Consider the following 16,715-nt stretch of genomic DNA (forward strand, 5'->3'; position numbering starts at 1 on the left):
CGTAGTCGCCTGACAGTCTGCGTCGTGAGACGGAGCATAAAGGCTTCAGACAGAGGCGGGACAGAATTCCCGTCAGCGAGAAATATATGCGCATGTTAAAACGGCTCCCAGGCGCCGCCGACAGGAGGCGCCGCGGGTCTTAGCCGTGCTGTGATTTGGGTTCCCGCAAAAGCGATTTGCACCGTTTGAAATGCTAAGTAAGCGCTGTTCCTCGTTGCTGCGGCAATTTTCTTCCCGTTCCTTTTCCTCACACCGTATTTCCCTCTTCAAGAACTTCACGAAGTCAAAGCCAGTTTCGGTGACGCTTCATCTTTAGTGCTCTTCTGGCGAACTGCGCAGAAACGCTTGCAAGATTCCGTCGTGATTAGGCAGCCTGCGTGAATTTCTACCGCTGCACCGAGCTGCCTTCCGCTCCATTTACAAGGCGCCGCGTTTTTTAACAGAAATTTTCTTCCAACTCGTACTGCCAGAAAAAGGCCGACTCTGCTCCAGACCTTTCGCATAGGCAACCTGATTGTTTCCTTAAAAAGGGGAGGGCTGATTCCAAATATATTCCTTCCATATTCGGTTCAAAGTATAGTCATTAACTCAACCGTTGAAGTGGTCAGGGAGCGCAGAGAAGCATAAAAAGACGGGCAAAAAAACATTATTTCGAGTTTCTATCTGCGCATACATTAAAGTGCGAGTACTCATGTGGACAATTGAACAAACGCGGGGTTTTATAACGACCAACTTATTTGCTACAAAATGACGCTTTCAGAAAAGCCCGGTCGTTCGCCTAGAGTGTCACTCAAATGCCGCGTAGTGGCATGGGCAATAGTCATCTTCTAGAGGTCGCCTTACCTGGTAGAGCAACTAATCGCTCGGAATGTGTGCTAAAATGAAAAAAAAAAAAATATTCATGTAATTAAGAATGAACGCGAGCGGTCATTCCCTGCCTAATGTATGAACCAATCAAGGAATTTACTTAGTGTGTTGTTTCCTTAAGATGCAAGGTCCGGAATTATTACGTTTACGCGAAATAATATTCTCCTTTGCTTCTCACTTGTAGCCGAACATTTGTGCGCAATAGGAGCGTAGCCGCCTCGGGGGTTTGTCGTTAAAACACCCCCGAAATTATCTGTGTGCAGCATTCTGCCTCCTCGCGCAATTTTCGTTCGTCCAAATGCTATTTGCGCACCACTTTGCTATATTGGAGGCGGAATCTAAAGTAAGTAGAGTGTCGGTTTTGCGACAAAATAGGTTCCGCGGAGACTTTTGTGCACCCGTTTTGTAATCTAGAGATTAGAGTGAAGGAAACAATAAACCCATCGGCCCCATTAACAAAAAAATGGATATGATATTGTTCAGGCGCAGGCCTCTTGAGCAAATTTTTGCTGTCTAAAGTTTAGAAGAAAGGTGCTTCTCACAAATCTCATTTACATTTATTTAGTCTCAGTACACCAAACATGACTGTCTTCTACACTTAATGACATTGACTACGACGAATTCTTCACCTCTATATACAAGCTTGCATGAAAATGTGGGACCATTTACTGCATCTAACCTCAATTTTGGTTTAAATAGTGCGTATGTGATGTGTGGTTGCTTTTCCTTTAACTCGTTAATTGTGTTACTGTCCAAGACACGAAACGACGATTGCTGGGTCAGAGAAACTCCTGATAACTGGAAATGAACTCTGGCTATTAAGTGAAGAGAAGCCAATTTCTAAAACACTACTCATTCCTTTGAAAGGCAAGCATGCACACCCAACCAGCTGACAGGTTCCCTTTCGCGATCACGCTACTGCTGGATACACAGTGCGCTACACAGGAACGAAAACATGAAGGAAGCGCACCCATTAGCTTGAAAACGCTATTTATTTAAAAACACAAACTTCGCTGACGAGTCAAACCTAAAGAAAAACCGGCTACGGGATCTGTTCATGGCGCGCCGGATAACCCCGCCTTGCCTGCACATGAAAGAACAAAGAAATCCGCGCACAGCCGCTGCGCCCCTTTGCGCTTTCACAGCACCGCCAAAGTTGCGTACAAGGAAAGGCGCATCTACACGTGATCTACAAACGGCCCCGCTATCTTTTTGCCACCTCACGACAGGCGGCGCGCGGCGCGTTTGCTCGGGAGCGTCGCTGGTCGGTCGTCTGCAATTTTGGGCGTGATACCGCCTTGCTGTGCGCGAATCCGCGGTTCGAAGCCCCGTTTTCGAAAGTGAGCCGCGTTTCAACGTGTCTCGCAGTGATCCTACGACATGTTTCGTGTCTGGGCTGTGTTTGGGTCGGCCGTGATCGTCGCCGCCAGTGGTACGCTTCCTGCGTACGCTTACAAGAGAGGCTTCGACCCGACTGCGTGCGCTACGCTGTGCCCTGTGCCGGGTTGCCCGGAAAATGCGTCCGCCGACTCGGAGCTCAAACTTTCCGATCGTGGCTTCCCCCTTAGGAACAGCTTCTCCTTTCCGGAAAAAATACAGCGCTACACGCCGTTCAGAGGTGAGCGATTCCGGCGCGTCGAACAGCGCTGCCTCGTGTTTGTTGCGCGGCACTGTCGAAATTCGCCGCAACTACCTCGTATGGTATAAGCTCGTTGTGCGTACTGGTTGTGTATCTACTGCAACAACTTTTCTGACAACGATTGGGGTGGTTAATGTTTTGGGACGAAATAAATCTGATAGAGGATTCTCTTGCGTATTTGGCGTGCCCACGTGCGCTCAAAAGATGATTGGAATCAACAGACGCGCGCCGACCAACTCGGCTATTGCTGTTGGCGAGAGCGTCGGAAATCGTTTTGTAGACTTGTGGAGCCGTCCGACTATCTCGGCACTCTGCGGGGTCAAAGTTTTAAGCGTTATAGAGCTCAATTTCCGCCGTTGTTTACAAGTGCACGCGCGCGGCTGGAGTAAGTAGTAGGTGGGGTGTTAGACGCGTAAAGGCACATTCCCACAGGCGATTCGCCTCGTCGCGCGACGAAAAGTGACGTCGCAAAGCGACGAGCCAGCCGTCGCTTTTCGTCGCTTTGCGACAGCGGAGCAGATCGCTCTCGGTCCGAATTCCCTCGTCGCGCGACGGCCCCGCAAAACTGGTAAGCCAAACCAAACTGGTAGGCCGCGGAGTAGGCTGACGTAGCTGGAAACGAAACGTGTCTTTACATCCGGTATGTAAACGCTTCGGGCGGGCGGGCGAGGACGAGCCGCCGCCGCCACCACCGCTGGCTCGCTCGGCCAGGCGTTTGGCCCGCTATCGCTGTACCCGCCGGGTCGGGCCGGCAAGCAACTTCCCGAGTGCATCGGTTCTTTGGTCAGTGGCTTCAGCGTACGCGTGCACTAATCAACGAATAGCGTGGAACCCATCGGTGTGGAGAAGCGCGTATGGATTGTAAAAGCAAGTAATCATCGTACAGAGCTAGATGGACAGCGAGACGCTAGGTTGACTTGCAGCCTCTTCGTTCTATCGGCGACTGGTAAACACGCGTAGAGTTCGGAGGCGTCAGAACCTTGCGCCTGTGAAAAGAAGCGACATTTTTGTGGGCCGTGATGCGGGTGTTGTGGCGTGAAAGCAAGCGTGTGCATTTCTTCGTGCAATAATATGTTGAAAAGAGCCTCCTTGAGTTTGTTATTTTCTGCTCTTCCCGCAACCCGCAAATGCTTTCGGCATTGCTCCAGGTTAGTAGCATGTGTTTTAGTTTGATTTCTACCTGCTTTCGTCGCGTAACATCATTTTCTTTGACTGCGAATGGTTGACGCACCAACGAGGTCGTACAAGTCGGGAAGCAGCTGCGCTGAACGCAGCCGCATCATCGCTCATCGCAAGTGCGAACACCACCACAAGGCCTCATCGCGCGACGAGTGGGAATGGGCCTTAAGTGAGGGTCGTTGCTTACGGCATTGCAAGCTGGGAGAGGAAATCCGCCGGAACCGCTGCTCTGCTAGAGGAGGAAGTTCCTGCTGGTTTCTTATGTGCGTGACGCTCATGTGCGTGGTTTACGGGACGTGCTGTGTGTGCGACGCGTCAGCCGCTTCAGGCTCCGGCGGCCGCGAGAAGCGGCGGATTTTTGTGCAGGCGTTCTCGATTTGTCGTGCAATTACAAAAAAATTCCCCCGCATTTCCCCGAGGGGGAGAATGTGAAAGTGCGAATGCACGGTTGTCGGCCCGCTTGCGGCGCTTGCGCTCGGCCCCGGCAGCCCACCGCCTCGCCGCCTTCTCTTCCATCTCTTCCATCGGGTTTGTAGTATCACGTGTACACCACGCAGTTATCAAGCCGCTATAACGCCGCTGAGTCGCCAACGCACGCCGCTGACGACGTAGTTTGAATGCGTTAAAGATATAAGGCACGTTACTGACATTATCAGCGTCGCGTCCGTGGCTTATTCGGTAGAGCGTCGGGCTGCGGCCCGCAAAGTCCTCGGATAGAAACCTGGCGCCGGATGCTGTTTCTTCTTTAAAGAGCACTGCGGACGCCGCCGCCGCCGACGCCGGCGGTGGATGGTTTGGGGTCGCTTATAAAGAGCATTCGCTCTTAAAAAAGGAAAAAGGGCAGTGGCGGTCACGGTGAAGCGCATTGCGGTCCAGCTGTTCTCGCACAGATGCCAGACGGAACGCGCTGCTAGCGTCCGCCGTGTTCGCGCTTTTTCCAACGTTAACACAACGTATTGAGGAAGCAAGTAAGATATCTGCTGTCTGAGCTCCTGCATGGTCTATATAACATAGCTTACGGTAATTGGGACTGAGGGGCCCGTTGAATGAACATATGAAAGAAAACGTGCGTAAAAGGCAAATTAGAGACGTTTTCGCAGCGGCGATACTCCTCCGACTGAGGTCGACATGTTTGAACGCTCGGAGCACCCGTGAATCCTTTCACGTTTTACAACTGCGCTTGTAGCAAATTATATTTCCACAATACGTGCGATGTGGTGCAGTTCCTTTTCGAGGTGCAGTGAATCCTCGTTGTAACGAAATAACTTTTTTTTTTGAACTTTCGCTGTATTAGAAGTGCTTCGTTGGCCCAAATGCAGTGAATAGAGAGCAAATCATAACCGCTTATAATGAAGTATCGCTTATAAGTATCGCTTATCGCCAGTCCGACAACTACGTTGTAGAGTTTTTTTTTATTGTGTTGATTCCGACGCGAGTTATGGCTGTTATGCGCGCAGCACTTCCCTCCATCACGGAACTGTTGCGTTCCCGCACGCTGACTTTTTTCTGGTAGCTACTGGCGAAGATGTCGTCCCCACCCCCCCGCGTCTCCCCGACCTCCCACTTACTAACTATAAAGGTACCCGAGCCACACTCTGACTTCAAGGTCCGTTTTGAGTTTTAATCTGTTTTTTATAGCAATCTGTTTTTTTATAGCAAAATGAAAAGGTTGTTCTAGTAGATAAATAAAAAAAATAGTTAATAATTTTTTATAACTCTTAGCGCAGTTAACGCGCCTCCGATTGTAACCTGCAGGTGAAGTTTCTTATGGAAATTAAAAAAATAATAATTTGAAGTCGGTACTACCGCGCAGATGTGAAAGACACGACAACACGTACCTGGCTGGCAGTAAACATTTACTTCATTTGACGCACGCAACTGTGGCAGCAATATCCCTTGTGTTTCATAAACTTGCTTATCCAGCTGCTGCTGGGAGTAAAACTAAAGCGGGCAACGTTGACAGCCGATCTTGGTCACCCGACTATTACGCACACGCAAATTTCAAGGCTGCCTTTAGCGACAAAAGGTGCGCGTTAGAATCCCGAAAACACGGTGCTTCAACGTTCGGCCGCAGGAATTGGAGGCCAGAGGAATACATTTTTGTTCTTGTTTTTTTTTTTGAGACAGTTCTGTGCCTTGAAAACGTTCTGTTTCTTCGCAACCAACAGGGGAGCGTGCATCACACAATAGGGCACATTGTGTTTTCCCACAAGTGTAGCCCTCCTTACCAGCTGAATTATCACTCAAAGTTTCCCCCAGGGGTAAACGAAAGTCCATCTGCCCTTGCTGGCGACAATTAACCCAGCGATCCTCTCGGTAGAACGTACGATCACAAGCCGAGGGGCGAGCACCCAGTTTGAATATTTCGTAGGCTGCCAGGGTGACTCCTTTGGGTTCATCTACAGGGAGCGAGTGTACTGCCATAGAAGCTTCGTTGCGCCAACTGTCATGGTTTGAAAGGCAAAGAGTCGCAATATTCAGCGATTCAAAGTCAGCCCTTCACCTGTTGCAGTGTGGCATACCTGTTGAAAAGACCTGTCAGCGATCCCTAGTTCTACTAAAGCAGCTCAAGCATGAAGGCTTCACCGTGCAATTCCAGTGGATCCCGTCGCACGTCGGTGTAGCGGGAAACGAACATGCTGACAGCTTAGCCAAGGACGCTTTATCATCTACAAGGACGGTGCAAACGCGGTGCGATTTTCAACGGATACAGAAACAGACCATTCACGAGCACTTTAGGCAGCTGTGGCGACCAGTACATCAACCAGTCGCGAAGAAGGGCCTGAAGAGAGCCCAAGCCTGCCTGCTCCTTTGAGTAAGAACAGACTCAGCCCGTACACCAGCTTGGCTACATAAAATCAACATTGTTTCATCCCCTTTTTGCCCCTCGTGCAGTGTGACTGGTGACATTGATCACTTCATTATGAACTGCTCCAAAACCAACCCTTAGCGGACGAACTAGGGATTCGCCCCTGCTTTATATGTTTTCTTTAATATCTCGAATATTTGTATGAAAATTTCAATCAAATTGGTGGCACTGTTATCGGGACAAAGGTGATTTTTAATGAGCCAAACTCCAATTTAGTCTTCATGGCCTCTTTAAAGCGGACGCGGTGTTACGAAACGGCGCATACTGCGTTTGAGATATTCCCCTACGAGTGGAATATCTGGTGTAGGTCTCAAATAAAGCACGTATTTCTCTCTCTCTCCCCCTACGAGCATTGGGAAGAAGCATTGCAGGAGCAACGCTTAGGAAAAGGGCACGGGTATTCTATCAGACAACAAACTTAGTTGGGATCCATCATAGCTTAAATTAAGGGGTAAAAGTCGACTTGGGCTGGGCATGTGTTGTGAAGAGGAGAGAACCGGTGGACAATCAGAGTTATTGAGCGGTTATTGAGAGTCGGGACTACAATCAGACGAAGGTTATTAACCCCATGTAGGGTGCAGTCAGGAAAGTGGGAGGAAATGAATAGACTAAAGCGTCAAAACCGGGGGAACAGCAGGGGAGAGGCCTTCGTCCCGCAGTGGGCACAAAGCGGATGTCGATGATGATGACGATTCTGGTCCTGTGACAACGCCTTTCTTCTGGCCAAGCTGTCAGTGGACATAGTGTCAGTCACTGTTTATGTTGTTGCTTTTTTAATAGCCATTTATGCCACCAGCCTCGTGGCGATGTGCCCTACTGACCAGGGCGTTGCGGCCTGAATTCGCGGACATGGCGGACATTTTTTCGGATGAGGCGATGGGCAAACATCCTACATCCTACCGTATACCGAAATTTCGGTGAACTTTAAAGATGGCGTATTAAACTGATTCCGACGCCTGCACAACGATACGGCTCAGAAATAGTCTAGGTGTACATGCATTCACAACAACTAATGGGAACTTTAAGCACTACGTGCTTGAATTTTTGATATGTTGAATGTATTTGGTAACCAGAAAACGGGCGCAATGACAGTTAACACAGGCAAACAAGGAGACCACTGGCGCCTAGTGAGGCTGGAATCGTACTCTCTACGAAGCGGGACTCATCAGACTCCACTAGGCTCCAAATAACGCGGTAGGTGGGTCAATTGAACAGTGTGCAATTCCCAAGATATGTAGTTAATTTACCTGTGAGCATTTTTAGAGAAAAAAGAGTTAATGCCCACTTTTGCGTCGAGTTCTGTTTGGCGACTCTATGAACACAATATATTTTGCGGCAAAGCCAACCCGGCAAGGACAGGTGGCGGCGCCAGTAAACTGCGCATGTCGGCGGATTTCCCAGGGCCAGTGTTAGGTGGTGGCACCAAAATATTCGACGTCTCATTCCGCAGTTGTGTAAAGTCGGCTTTTCTGCAGTGCGTGTTTGCGTACAGACATAATCAGTGAGAGGCTAAAAGCTTCGCTTTCAAATGAAGGCAGGGGGAGTTTTAGGAAGGGGTTAGCGGACCCCCCAAATGCCGTCGCGGACCCCCATTCGAGAACCACTGCTCTACCGTATTCATTATGTGTTGCGTGTTAATGGTTTTTGGGAGTACTGAACCGTTTAGAACCATTTGGAGGCATTTTTCTAGCACGGAGAGAGAAAAAAAAACGTCCGAGTTCGGTTATTATGGACGCACGCGTTGACGGTCCTGTCACGCTCGGTGGCAGAGTTCATGAAATGATCTCCGTTGAATGGAGCTCATCGCTTAGGTAGAAACTGTATATGGTTTATTCAAACAAATCACACGCAAGAAAGCATCATCATCATCATCATCAGCCTATCTACTCCCACTGCAGGGCAAAGGCATCTCCCATTATTCTCCAATTACCTCGGTCCTGTGCCAACTGTGACCAATTTATCCCGGCAAACTTCTTGACCTCATCTGCCCATCTAACTTTCTGCCGCCCCCTGCAACGCTTGCCTTCTCTAGGGATCCCCTCTGTTACCCTTATTGACCAGCGGTTATCTTGCCTTCGCATTACATGCCCTGCCCACGTCCATTTCTTCTTCTTAATCTCTACTAATATGTCCTTAACACGTGTTTGTTCCCTGACCCACTCCGCACTCTTCCTGTCCCTTAATGTTACACCTATCATCTTCCGTTCCATTGCTCGCTGAATCGTCCTCACTTTAATTTGAACCCTCTTAGTGAGCCTTCATGTTTCTGCCCCGTAGGAGAGTACGGGTAAGATGCAGCTGTCATACACTTTCTTCTTCAGCGACAATGGTAAGCTGCTATTCATTATCTGAGAATGCCTGCCATATGCACCCCACCCCATTCTGATCCTCCTAATTATTTCTGCCTCATAGTTGGGATCTGGGGTCACAACTTGGTCTAAGTAGATATATTCGCTTACCACTTCCACTGCCTCGCCACCTATCTCAACCCGCTGTGCTGTACCGAGGTTATTGATCATTACTTTAGTTTTCTGCATATTAATTTTCGGGCCCACGGTTCTCTCTGTTCGTCCAGTGCGGAAAGCATGCTTTGCAATTCGTCCCCCGAGTTACTTAGCAAGGCAATGTCATCAGCAAATCTGAGGTTACTGAGGTATTCTTCAGTAACCCTTACTCTCACGTGTTCCCAATCCAACGTTCTGTATACTTCTTGTAAACATGCTGTGAATAACATTGGAGAGATTGTGTCTCCTTGTCTGACACCCTTCCTTATAGGTATTTTACTGGTCTCCTTATGGAGGATGATGGTAGCTGTGGACCCATTGTTGAAAGAAAGCAAACTAAAAAAGTGTCGTCTTTTCAGCGTTTGGACGGCAAAGAAGATTTGGGTGTTTATTAATATACGATTTTAATGTTGCACTCGACAGTAGAAAGTTTTTAAATATTCCTCCGTCCCAAGCTTGCTCGGTTTTCGAGGGGCGCATGCCGGTCCCGCCACTCAAAGCGCGCCTCGTCCTGAACAGGAGGCCATCGATTTCAACGCGCCGCAAGCACCGTCCTCTAAATCAAAAGAAGCTCCCGCGTGCGATCGCGGAAAGAAGAAAAATAAGCACGAGCAACGCTCGTCACACAAACAAGCCAAACGCTTACGGAAATATGCGCACGCGCTTGCCGTGGCTAAGCGTTCTTTTTTTGAAGTTACCCTCCCCTCTATGCTTAGAACTAATCCCCGCAGATTTTGGCTAACCATCAACGGAAAAAACCACGTAAGCTCCGGGCACAGCATATTAATTACGCGTTACGAAGCACTCGAGCGCGAAGCGTAAACGAGTGTCCGGGTGTTGTAGTACCGTGACATGAGAAGACGATTACGACGATGGGAGATGCCAACAGCCCCAGCCCCTAAGCCGCTTGGCCCCTAAACTGTACACAAAGCAGCCGCGTCGGCGGATTGCCTCGAAAGCACGTCATCCCTATTTCATATTTGCCGCGCTTTCGAGGGGCTTTTTCAAAGAAAGTACTACGAGTTGTGCCGCGCCTCCGCCAGATGGCGCCACGGGTCCCGCGACCGAGAGAAGACGCAGTAAAACATCCCCCTCTCGAGGGGCACGATCAAATGCAGAGCATTTCCGGGGGCGCACGACGTTAAGTAGTTTACGTTACGTTAATGTTGTTGCACTTGTGGCAACTGCTGACGAGAGAGCGCTCGTCAGCAGTAATTTGAATGAGTCAACAATATAAGGCGCGTTCGTAGCGTCCCTTTCTCTGTCGGCTTTGTGGCGCAGTGGGTAGAGCACCATGTACATTGCGTTCCGCCCGCAGGGTCGAGGGATCGAAACCGGGCGCCGGAGAGTATTTTTTTTATATAGTAGGGAGGGGTGCGGTGCGGACTACGGACGTCAACGCGGGTGACATCGTGAGTTACTGAAATGCTCTGCATTTAAAAATTTGGCTGATGACTACGGTACCCCCTAATGAGAAATTTGTGTTCAGAGCGAACTGCAGTCTTCCGGGTGACGGCGCATACCTGCTGGGTCTCACGAAGTGATGATCGCCGCATCAGCGAACGCACGAAGGCGAGCGATACACTCTGGCGCTGTCCTGTAGTCCGTCGCCCTTTTCCTTACTTTCATACTTCGCTTTCCTGCTTCCTCTATCTTCGGCGGGCTCCTCGTTCTCTAGGTTATCTTGTCGCGCTTCTCCGCATGTCGGGCGCCGTCTCGGCAAACCGCCTTCCTGCTCGCACTTTCGCTATACGCCTCGAGCGCTGCCTGTAGGGGCACCACTGAAATCCCCCTAGCGTTCCGTTTCGAAAGCAGCTGCGGGAGTCCGCGCCCCGCTCCCCACTGTCGCCGCTGCTTTTTCGGCACGTTCACGACCGAGATTTACCGTTTGCGGGCGCTTCAAATCCATGTTTACGTGGAGCAGTCACTGTTCGCAAATAAGGTGTGTTTAGGAGAGTGTAAATGTTTCTGACGCGATCTTAGTGTGGTATATTCGGTCTGTATAAGCGCCAGGAGTGTGTCACAGGCCAGCGTCGCGCAACCGGCGTATGATGGAGCAAATTGTAGTTACACTGCCCTGAAATTTACTAACACTGTCTTCCTAACCACCGGTTCCTCAGATGTTCGTGCTACAGCTATACACTAGATTGTAAATCAGTTTTGTGCGCTTACATAATCAGCGGAGCACTCATACCTGACAGCACACCAGTTACGTTTGCTAATATTATACCTCAGATAATGATCACCACCATTTACAAGCCAGGCTGTGTTAATTTCGGGAATATTCAACAAACGTACGATGGACAATGCATAATTATACTCGGGGATCAGCTCACGACAGAGTCGTCTTGCCATGACGTGAGCGCCCGCAAACATTCATCTGCTACATATATCCTCTGCGAGCAGCGCGGAGATGGGCTTAGAATATAATCCGCGTCCGCGACTAAATGCTTATTCGAAATATCGTCACATGGCTCAGCGAGCCTGCAGAATAAAGCAGAAACTGAGATCAGAGGGCCTTATCACATACCACACTCTTCCAACACCTTTCATCGCTTGTTGAACAGCCTACCCTGTATACTTCCAAAAATGCGTCCGCTGTACGATCAGCTGTTCGTGGAAGTCGAAAAACAAAAGGAAAGTGAGCGCGACATTTGTGTGTGTGATTACTAAAACGGTCATTGCTTGATTCCGCTCCGCATTTGTACACAGCGTCCCCCTGCCATTCCCCTCCACCGATGTCTCGCGAAATAGCAGAGCATTTCGCGTATAGTTGGTCCGATGAACCCTACCTGGATTATGTTTCGACGAACGTGTTTAGCATGTCAGAAGCTGCACTGTTTCTTTTTTTTCATTTCCGTTAGAGCTATTAAGTTTCTTCCGCACTTGCACAGCATTTATTTTTCCGTGGTTTCATTAGCTTGCCTTGGTTCTTGCTATAAGGCGTGTGTGGGCAAATATTTAACGACGCACAGGCTTGGAATATACTTAACATTTTCTCGTGGTTTATATTCTTCTAAAAGGCATAAGTAATCGCATTACTCCGGATTGGTAATCCGGGATAAGGTAATCACATTCCCGAAACATATTTTACTGCGACGTATGTATTCCAAACGAAGCCGCATTCGTTGTCCACGCTGAAAAATGAAGCCACCCTCTTCAGTGTCCCAGTATGAAGTCTAAATGAGTCGACAGTACAATTCATTTGTGCTTGGCGTATTTAGAGGTGACAGCCGTGATATGCATGCTGCAACCGTCGCCGACACCCGGAAGAGCGGCGACGAAGCGCGTGGAACTGCGTGCCCGGGTAGCTCTTGCAGGCGATCGCGTACTCTACGAAGACGCAGCTGCTTTTTAAGTGACCTAAACGAACTGTTTGCTTATAGACGTCACCATAACAAGGTTTTTTAGGGCGCGGAAAGGCGAAAAGAAGCAACACAGAACCAAAACACTGCACGAGCCCCCATCAGCCACGCAGCGCAAATCCCGTCAACGCCGCGGAGAAGCGGCGGCAGGCGGCGCAGCGATCGCGAAGCTCGAGGCGTATACCTCCCCCCTTCGCTTTCTTGTTCGTTCTGTCTCGTTCCTCTTCGGTGTCCCATTCTTTCGCTCGGTTACGAAGACGGACAACGGCGCCACGAAACAACAGGAACGGGCGCTTAAGTGCTGCGCCCTAAACGTGATGTAGAAATGGGGTCACGAGCTGTCGGAAAAAAAGAAGCGAAACAACTGAAGTGCTTCTGTGGATGAATCAGCGACACACGAAGAAATCGTGGGCGTCGCCTATTGCACTACCGAGCATTTCTCCCTGTGATTGACTCAGATTGAAGAGGGGAAAAAACGGTAAGCATACCCGGGTGGAACCAGCCAATTAGCTGCCAAAAGAGAGGGAGGCGAGCAGGTCCCACTGGTTGTTTTATATGCAGCCGGCGTTTTGTGGGAACCCAAATGGGCGCGACCGGACCAGTTTGAGCCGCAGGGGATAAAAGGGTGACGGACAGACTCGTACGTTCTCCGCCCCGGCAGAAACAGCAGCGGCAGCGTCGGGCTGCGATAAATCACATCGACGGGGCAATGGATTTAGGGAGTCATGGGTGGCCGCGGCATTGAATTCAGAATACCGGATTCGCTGTGGTGGAGTGAGTGAGTGAGTAAACATTTATTTCGGAAAATTAGGTGAGGGTAAAAAGGGTGTTAAAAGAAGACGGGCAAGGGCGGCCATTCTAGTCCGGTAGGCCACGTGCAACGGCCGCTGACCTAGCCCGTTCGACCAGTGCAGCCTGGTCCTTGAGCTGGCCGCTGCGCAGCACGCACTCCCACTGCTCGTAGGTTGGGTGGGTGGGGGGTGAAGGTATAGAAGGGCACTGCCATACCAAATGGAGTGTTGTCAATGGGGAGTTGCAGTGTGTGCAGTTTAGGGAGCAGGTGGTTGGGGATATGTGGTGTAGATATTGGTGGTTATAGAAAGTGTTGGTCTGTAGGCGCCGCCAGATCCGAGCGTCCGCGGTGGGAAGGGAGGGGTGAGGTGGAGGGTAATAGCGGCGGGACTGACGGTAGTGGGAGAGTATATCGGCGTAGGTGGGGGATAAAGGCTGGAGGGTAGGAGGGTCTGGGGGTGGTGGGTGGTTCATCCCCTCCGGCAATGCCCGGTAGGTTAAGGCGCGGGCAGTGGCGTGAGCCACCTCATTCCCGGGAAGAGACGAATGCACTGGGATCCATACGAGACGGATGTCCGGTAGTGTGGGTCGTTGGGTGAGGATGGAAAGGGAGAGGTTGGTGACGCGACCCATAGCGTAGCGACGGCAGGCGGATTAGGAATCAGTCAGGATGGTGATGTGCGTAGCAGGCGTGGGTGCAATGGTGAGTGCAATGGCCGCCTCCTCTGCAGTGTCAATAGATGTGGTGCGTATGGTGGCTGTAGTGGTGGTGTTGCCTGTTGAGTGTATGATTGCGACGGCGTGTGCAGGGTGTGTGCTGTATGGGGTGGCGTCTGTGTAGTAGGCGCTGGGCTCTGTGCTATAACGTTTAAGTAGTAGTCGTGTGCGGTGTGAGCGGCGCCCCTTGTTGTAGATGGGGTGCATGAGCTTTGGTATTGGGAGCACTTGGATGGCAGCGCGGGTTGTGGGGGGGAGGGTGCAGAAGGTTTCGGGAGTGGGGTTGGAGGGGTAGCCGAGGCGTGTTAGGAGGTGGCGGCCACTGTAGGTAGCTTGTAGCCGCTGGCGTTGACTTGTAAGGTGTGCTTAAATAAGCTCTGGAACGGTATTATAGATGCCCAGCCGAAGGAGGCGTTCCGTCTAAGTGAAGTTGGGAAGCCCAAGGGCTGCCTTATACGACCTTCGTATTAGTGTGTCGAGTTTGGCGATCTCTTGCGATTTTAGAGCGAGGTATGGGGCGCCATAGACAATGCGGCTCGTGATCATGGATTGCACGATCCGGCAGGTGTCTGCCTCTCGGAGTCCGTGTCGACGGGAGCATACTCGTTGGATAAGGTGATTCAGTTGGGATACTGTTGTGCGGATTTTGGGGAGAAAGGCTGCCCCCGAGCCAGTGTGATGGTATTGCACGTTGAGGATGCGTAGAGTTCTGACCGCTGGTATGGGCTGGGCGTCGATGGTAACTGTCGGGTGGGGGTGGGCTGTGGGCGGCGCCCGCTAGTTCTGTCACGTAGTATTAGAAGAGCGGATTTGCTGGGTGAGCAGCAGAGCCCACAGTTCCGTAAGTAGTGCGTGATAGTGTCTGTGGCCTCTTGCAGCCGGTCTTGCTGGTAGCCAGGAGAGCCTTTGCGAATCCAGAGAGTAATGTCATCTGCATAAAATGCATGAGAGACATCTGGTATGGAGGATAGCAGTGGTGGGAGACCTGCCAGGGCAATATTAAAGAGTAGAGGCGATATGACAGAGCCTTGTGGTGTGCCCTGCGCTGACGTGTGAAAGCAGTCACTTTTGTATAGGCCAATGCTCAGGGTAGCAGTGCGGTTCGAAAGGAACGCTCGGGCATAGTTGTATGTTGCGGCGCCGCATCCGGTGTGTTGGAGCTGAGTTAGAATCGCTGAGTGAGTTACTATATCAAAGGCCCCCTTTATGTCTAGTGCTAGAATGGAGCTTGGGTGGGTCTTGCTCAGTTTGTCGATGACTTCTTCTTTAATTTGGAGGTGTATATCCTGGGCGGAGAGGTTGGCCCGGAACCTGAACATTGTGTGGGGGAGCTGGGCAGTGCTTTCGAGGTGGGCTCTAAGCCGATGGGTGACCAGGAATTCCAGTAGCTTGCCAATACATGATGTCAGGGCGATGGGCCGAAGATTGTCTAAATTGATCGGCTTGTTGGGTTTTGGGAGAAGGCTGATATCTGCATGGCGCCATTGTGGTGGTAACGTGCCGCGGCTCCAATGGTCATTGTAGTATTTGAGGAGGGCCTCGAGATGTTCGTCGTTGAGATTTCGTAGAAGCTTGTAGGTGACTTGGTCATGTCCGGGTGTGGTATTGCGGGTGAGTTTAGCGAGGGCTTGAAGGAGTTCCGTGCTGGTAAAAAGTGCGTCGAGGTCTGGGTTTTGGGCCCCTTGGTAATCCGGGTGATGGGGTGGCATGACAGGTGTTGGGAAGAGTCGTTGGCGGAGCGTGGAGAGAAGCTGCGCTGGGGGTTTGCGTTGGTTGTGTATCAGACGTGCGATGTCTTGGTTGGTGGCCGTTTTGGAGGGGGGTGTGCCCATGAGTTTGCGGAGGATGTGCCAAGCCGTTTGGTCGTTAGAGCCCCCGCTAGTTGATCACAGAATGAGCGCCAGTTCTGTTGTTGAAGTTCTCTGGCATATTGCTGCGCCGATTCTGTTATTGAGCGATGCGGCGTTTTAGGTTGCGGTTGTGTCGATTGCGGCGCCAGCGATTCAGAAGGCTTCGTCGTGCTTCCAAGATGTGGTTGAGATGGTTGTCAGCTGCTGGGAGATCCTCTGTTAGGTGGATGGTTCTGGTGTGTCGAGCCTGGGTGTCGATTATGCTTCGTGCCCAACGGTCCTCCAGGTCTTCTGCTGGAGTGGTGTGGGGGAGTGAGTCCACGCGGAAGGCCTCCCAATCTGTTAGCTTGGCCACACCTATGCGGTGTTTGTGATGGGGAGAGGGGATGGAAATTTTTATGATTAGGTGGTCGCTACCCAGGGTGTCTAACTGCGTGGTCCAGGTTGGATTTGCGACGTTGCGAGAAAAAGTGAGGTCGGGAATTGTCTCGGGTGACGCTGGTGCCGATACGGGTGGGTTGAGTGAGGTCATTCTGTAATGTGAACTGGTGGTGCTGAATGGCGTTGAGCAGTGCCGTGCCTTTCCGTGTGTCTTGCGGGTATCCCCAGGTGATGTGGGGGGCGTTGAAATCACCTATTACGATGCAGGGGTCCGTTTTGGCGTGGCTGCTTGTGACGTTCAGGAGGGCTTCAATGTCGGTGAGGGGTTGCTTCGGGGGGCTATAGACGTTTAGTATATAGATGCTGGGGGTGGTGGGTTGCTGGGGAATGAGTTCGATGAGCACGTGATCGATAGGAAGCGTGGAGGGTATCACTTGGGCGGTAAGAGTTTGGGATACCAATATGGCCGTACGGGTGTTGGGGGGATTGGTATATGTATCGAATCCTCGAAGGGTGGGGTGGGGGGTGTCGGTTTCTTGCAGTGCAATGATG

The 16,715-nt window shown here is 50.8% G+C and overlaps 1 protein-coding gene across 1 annotated transcript in view; it reads left to right on the forward strand.

Moving 5' to 3' along the window:
• The first annotated feature begins 2,103 nt into the window (after positions 1-2,103).
• The window catches only part of LOC144168296 (uncharacterized), a 99,548-nt gene continuing 84,936 nt past the window's right edge, over positions 2,104-16,715 (forward strand). The window contains exon 1 of the mRNA XM_077697308.1: positions 2,104-2,485. Within this exon, the coding sequence (XP_077553434.1) occupies positions 2,248-2,485 (238 nt within the window). The 5' untranslated portion in view covers positions 2,104-2,247. The remainder of the gene's footprint in view (positions 2,486-16,715) is intronic.

This window comes from Haemaphysalis longicornis, unplaced genomic scaffold, assembly GCF_048455015.1.
Source record: "Haemaphysalis longicornis isolate Haplotype H1 unplaced genomic scaffold, Haemaphysalis longicornis Haplotype H1 scaffold_2, whole genome shotgun sequence".
Lineage (NCBI taxonomy): Eukaryota > Metazoa > Arthropoda > Arachnida > Ixodida > Ixodidae > Haemaphysalis > Haemaphysalis longicornis.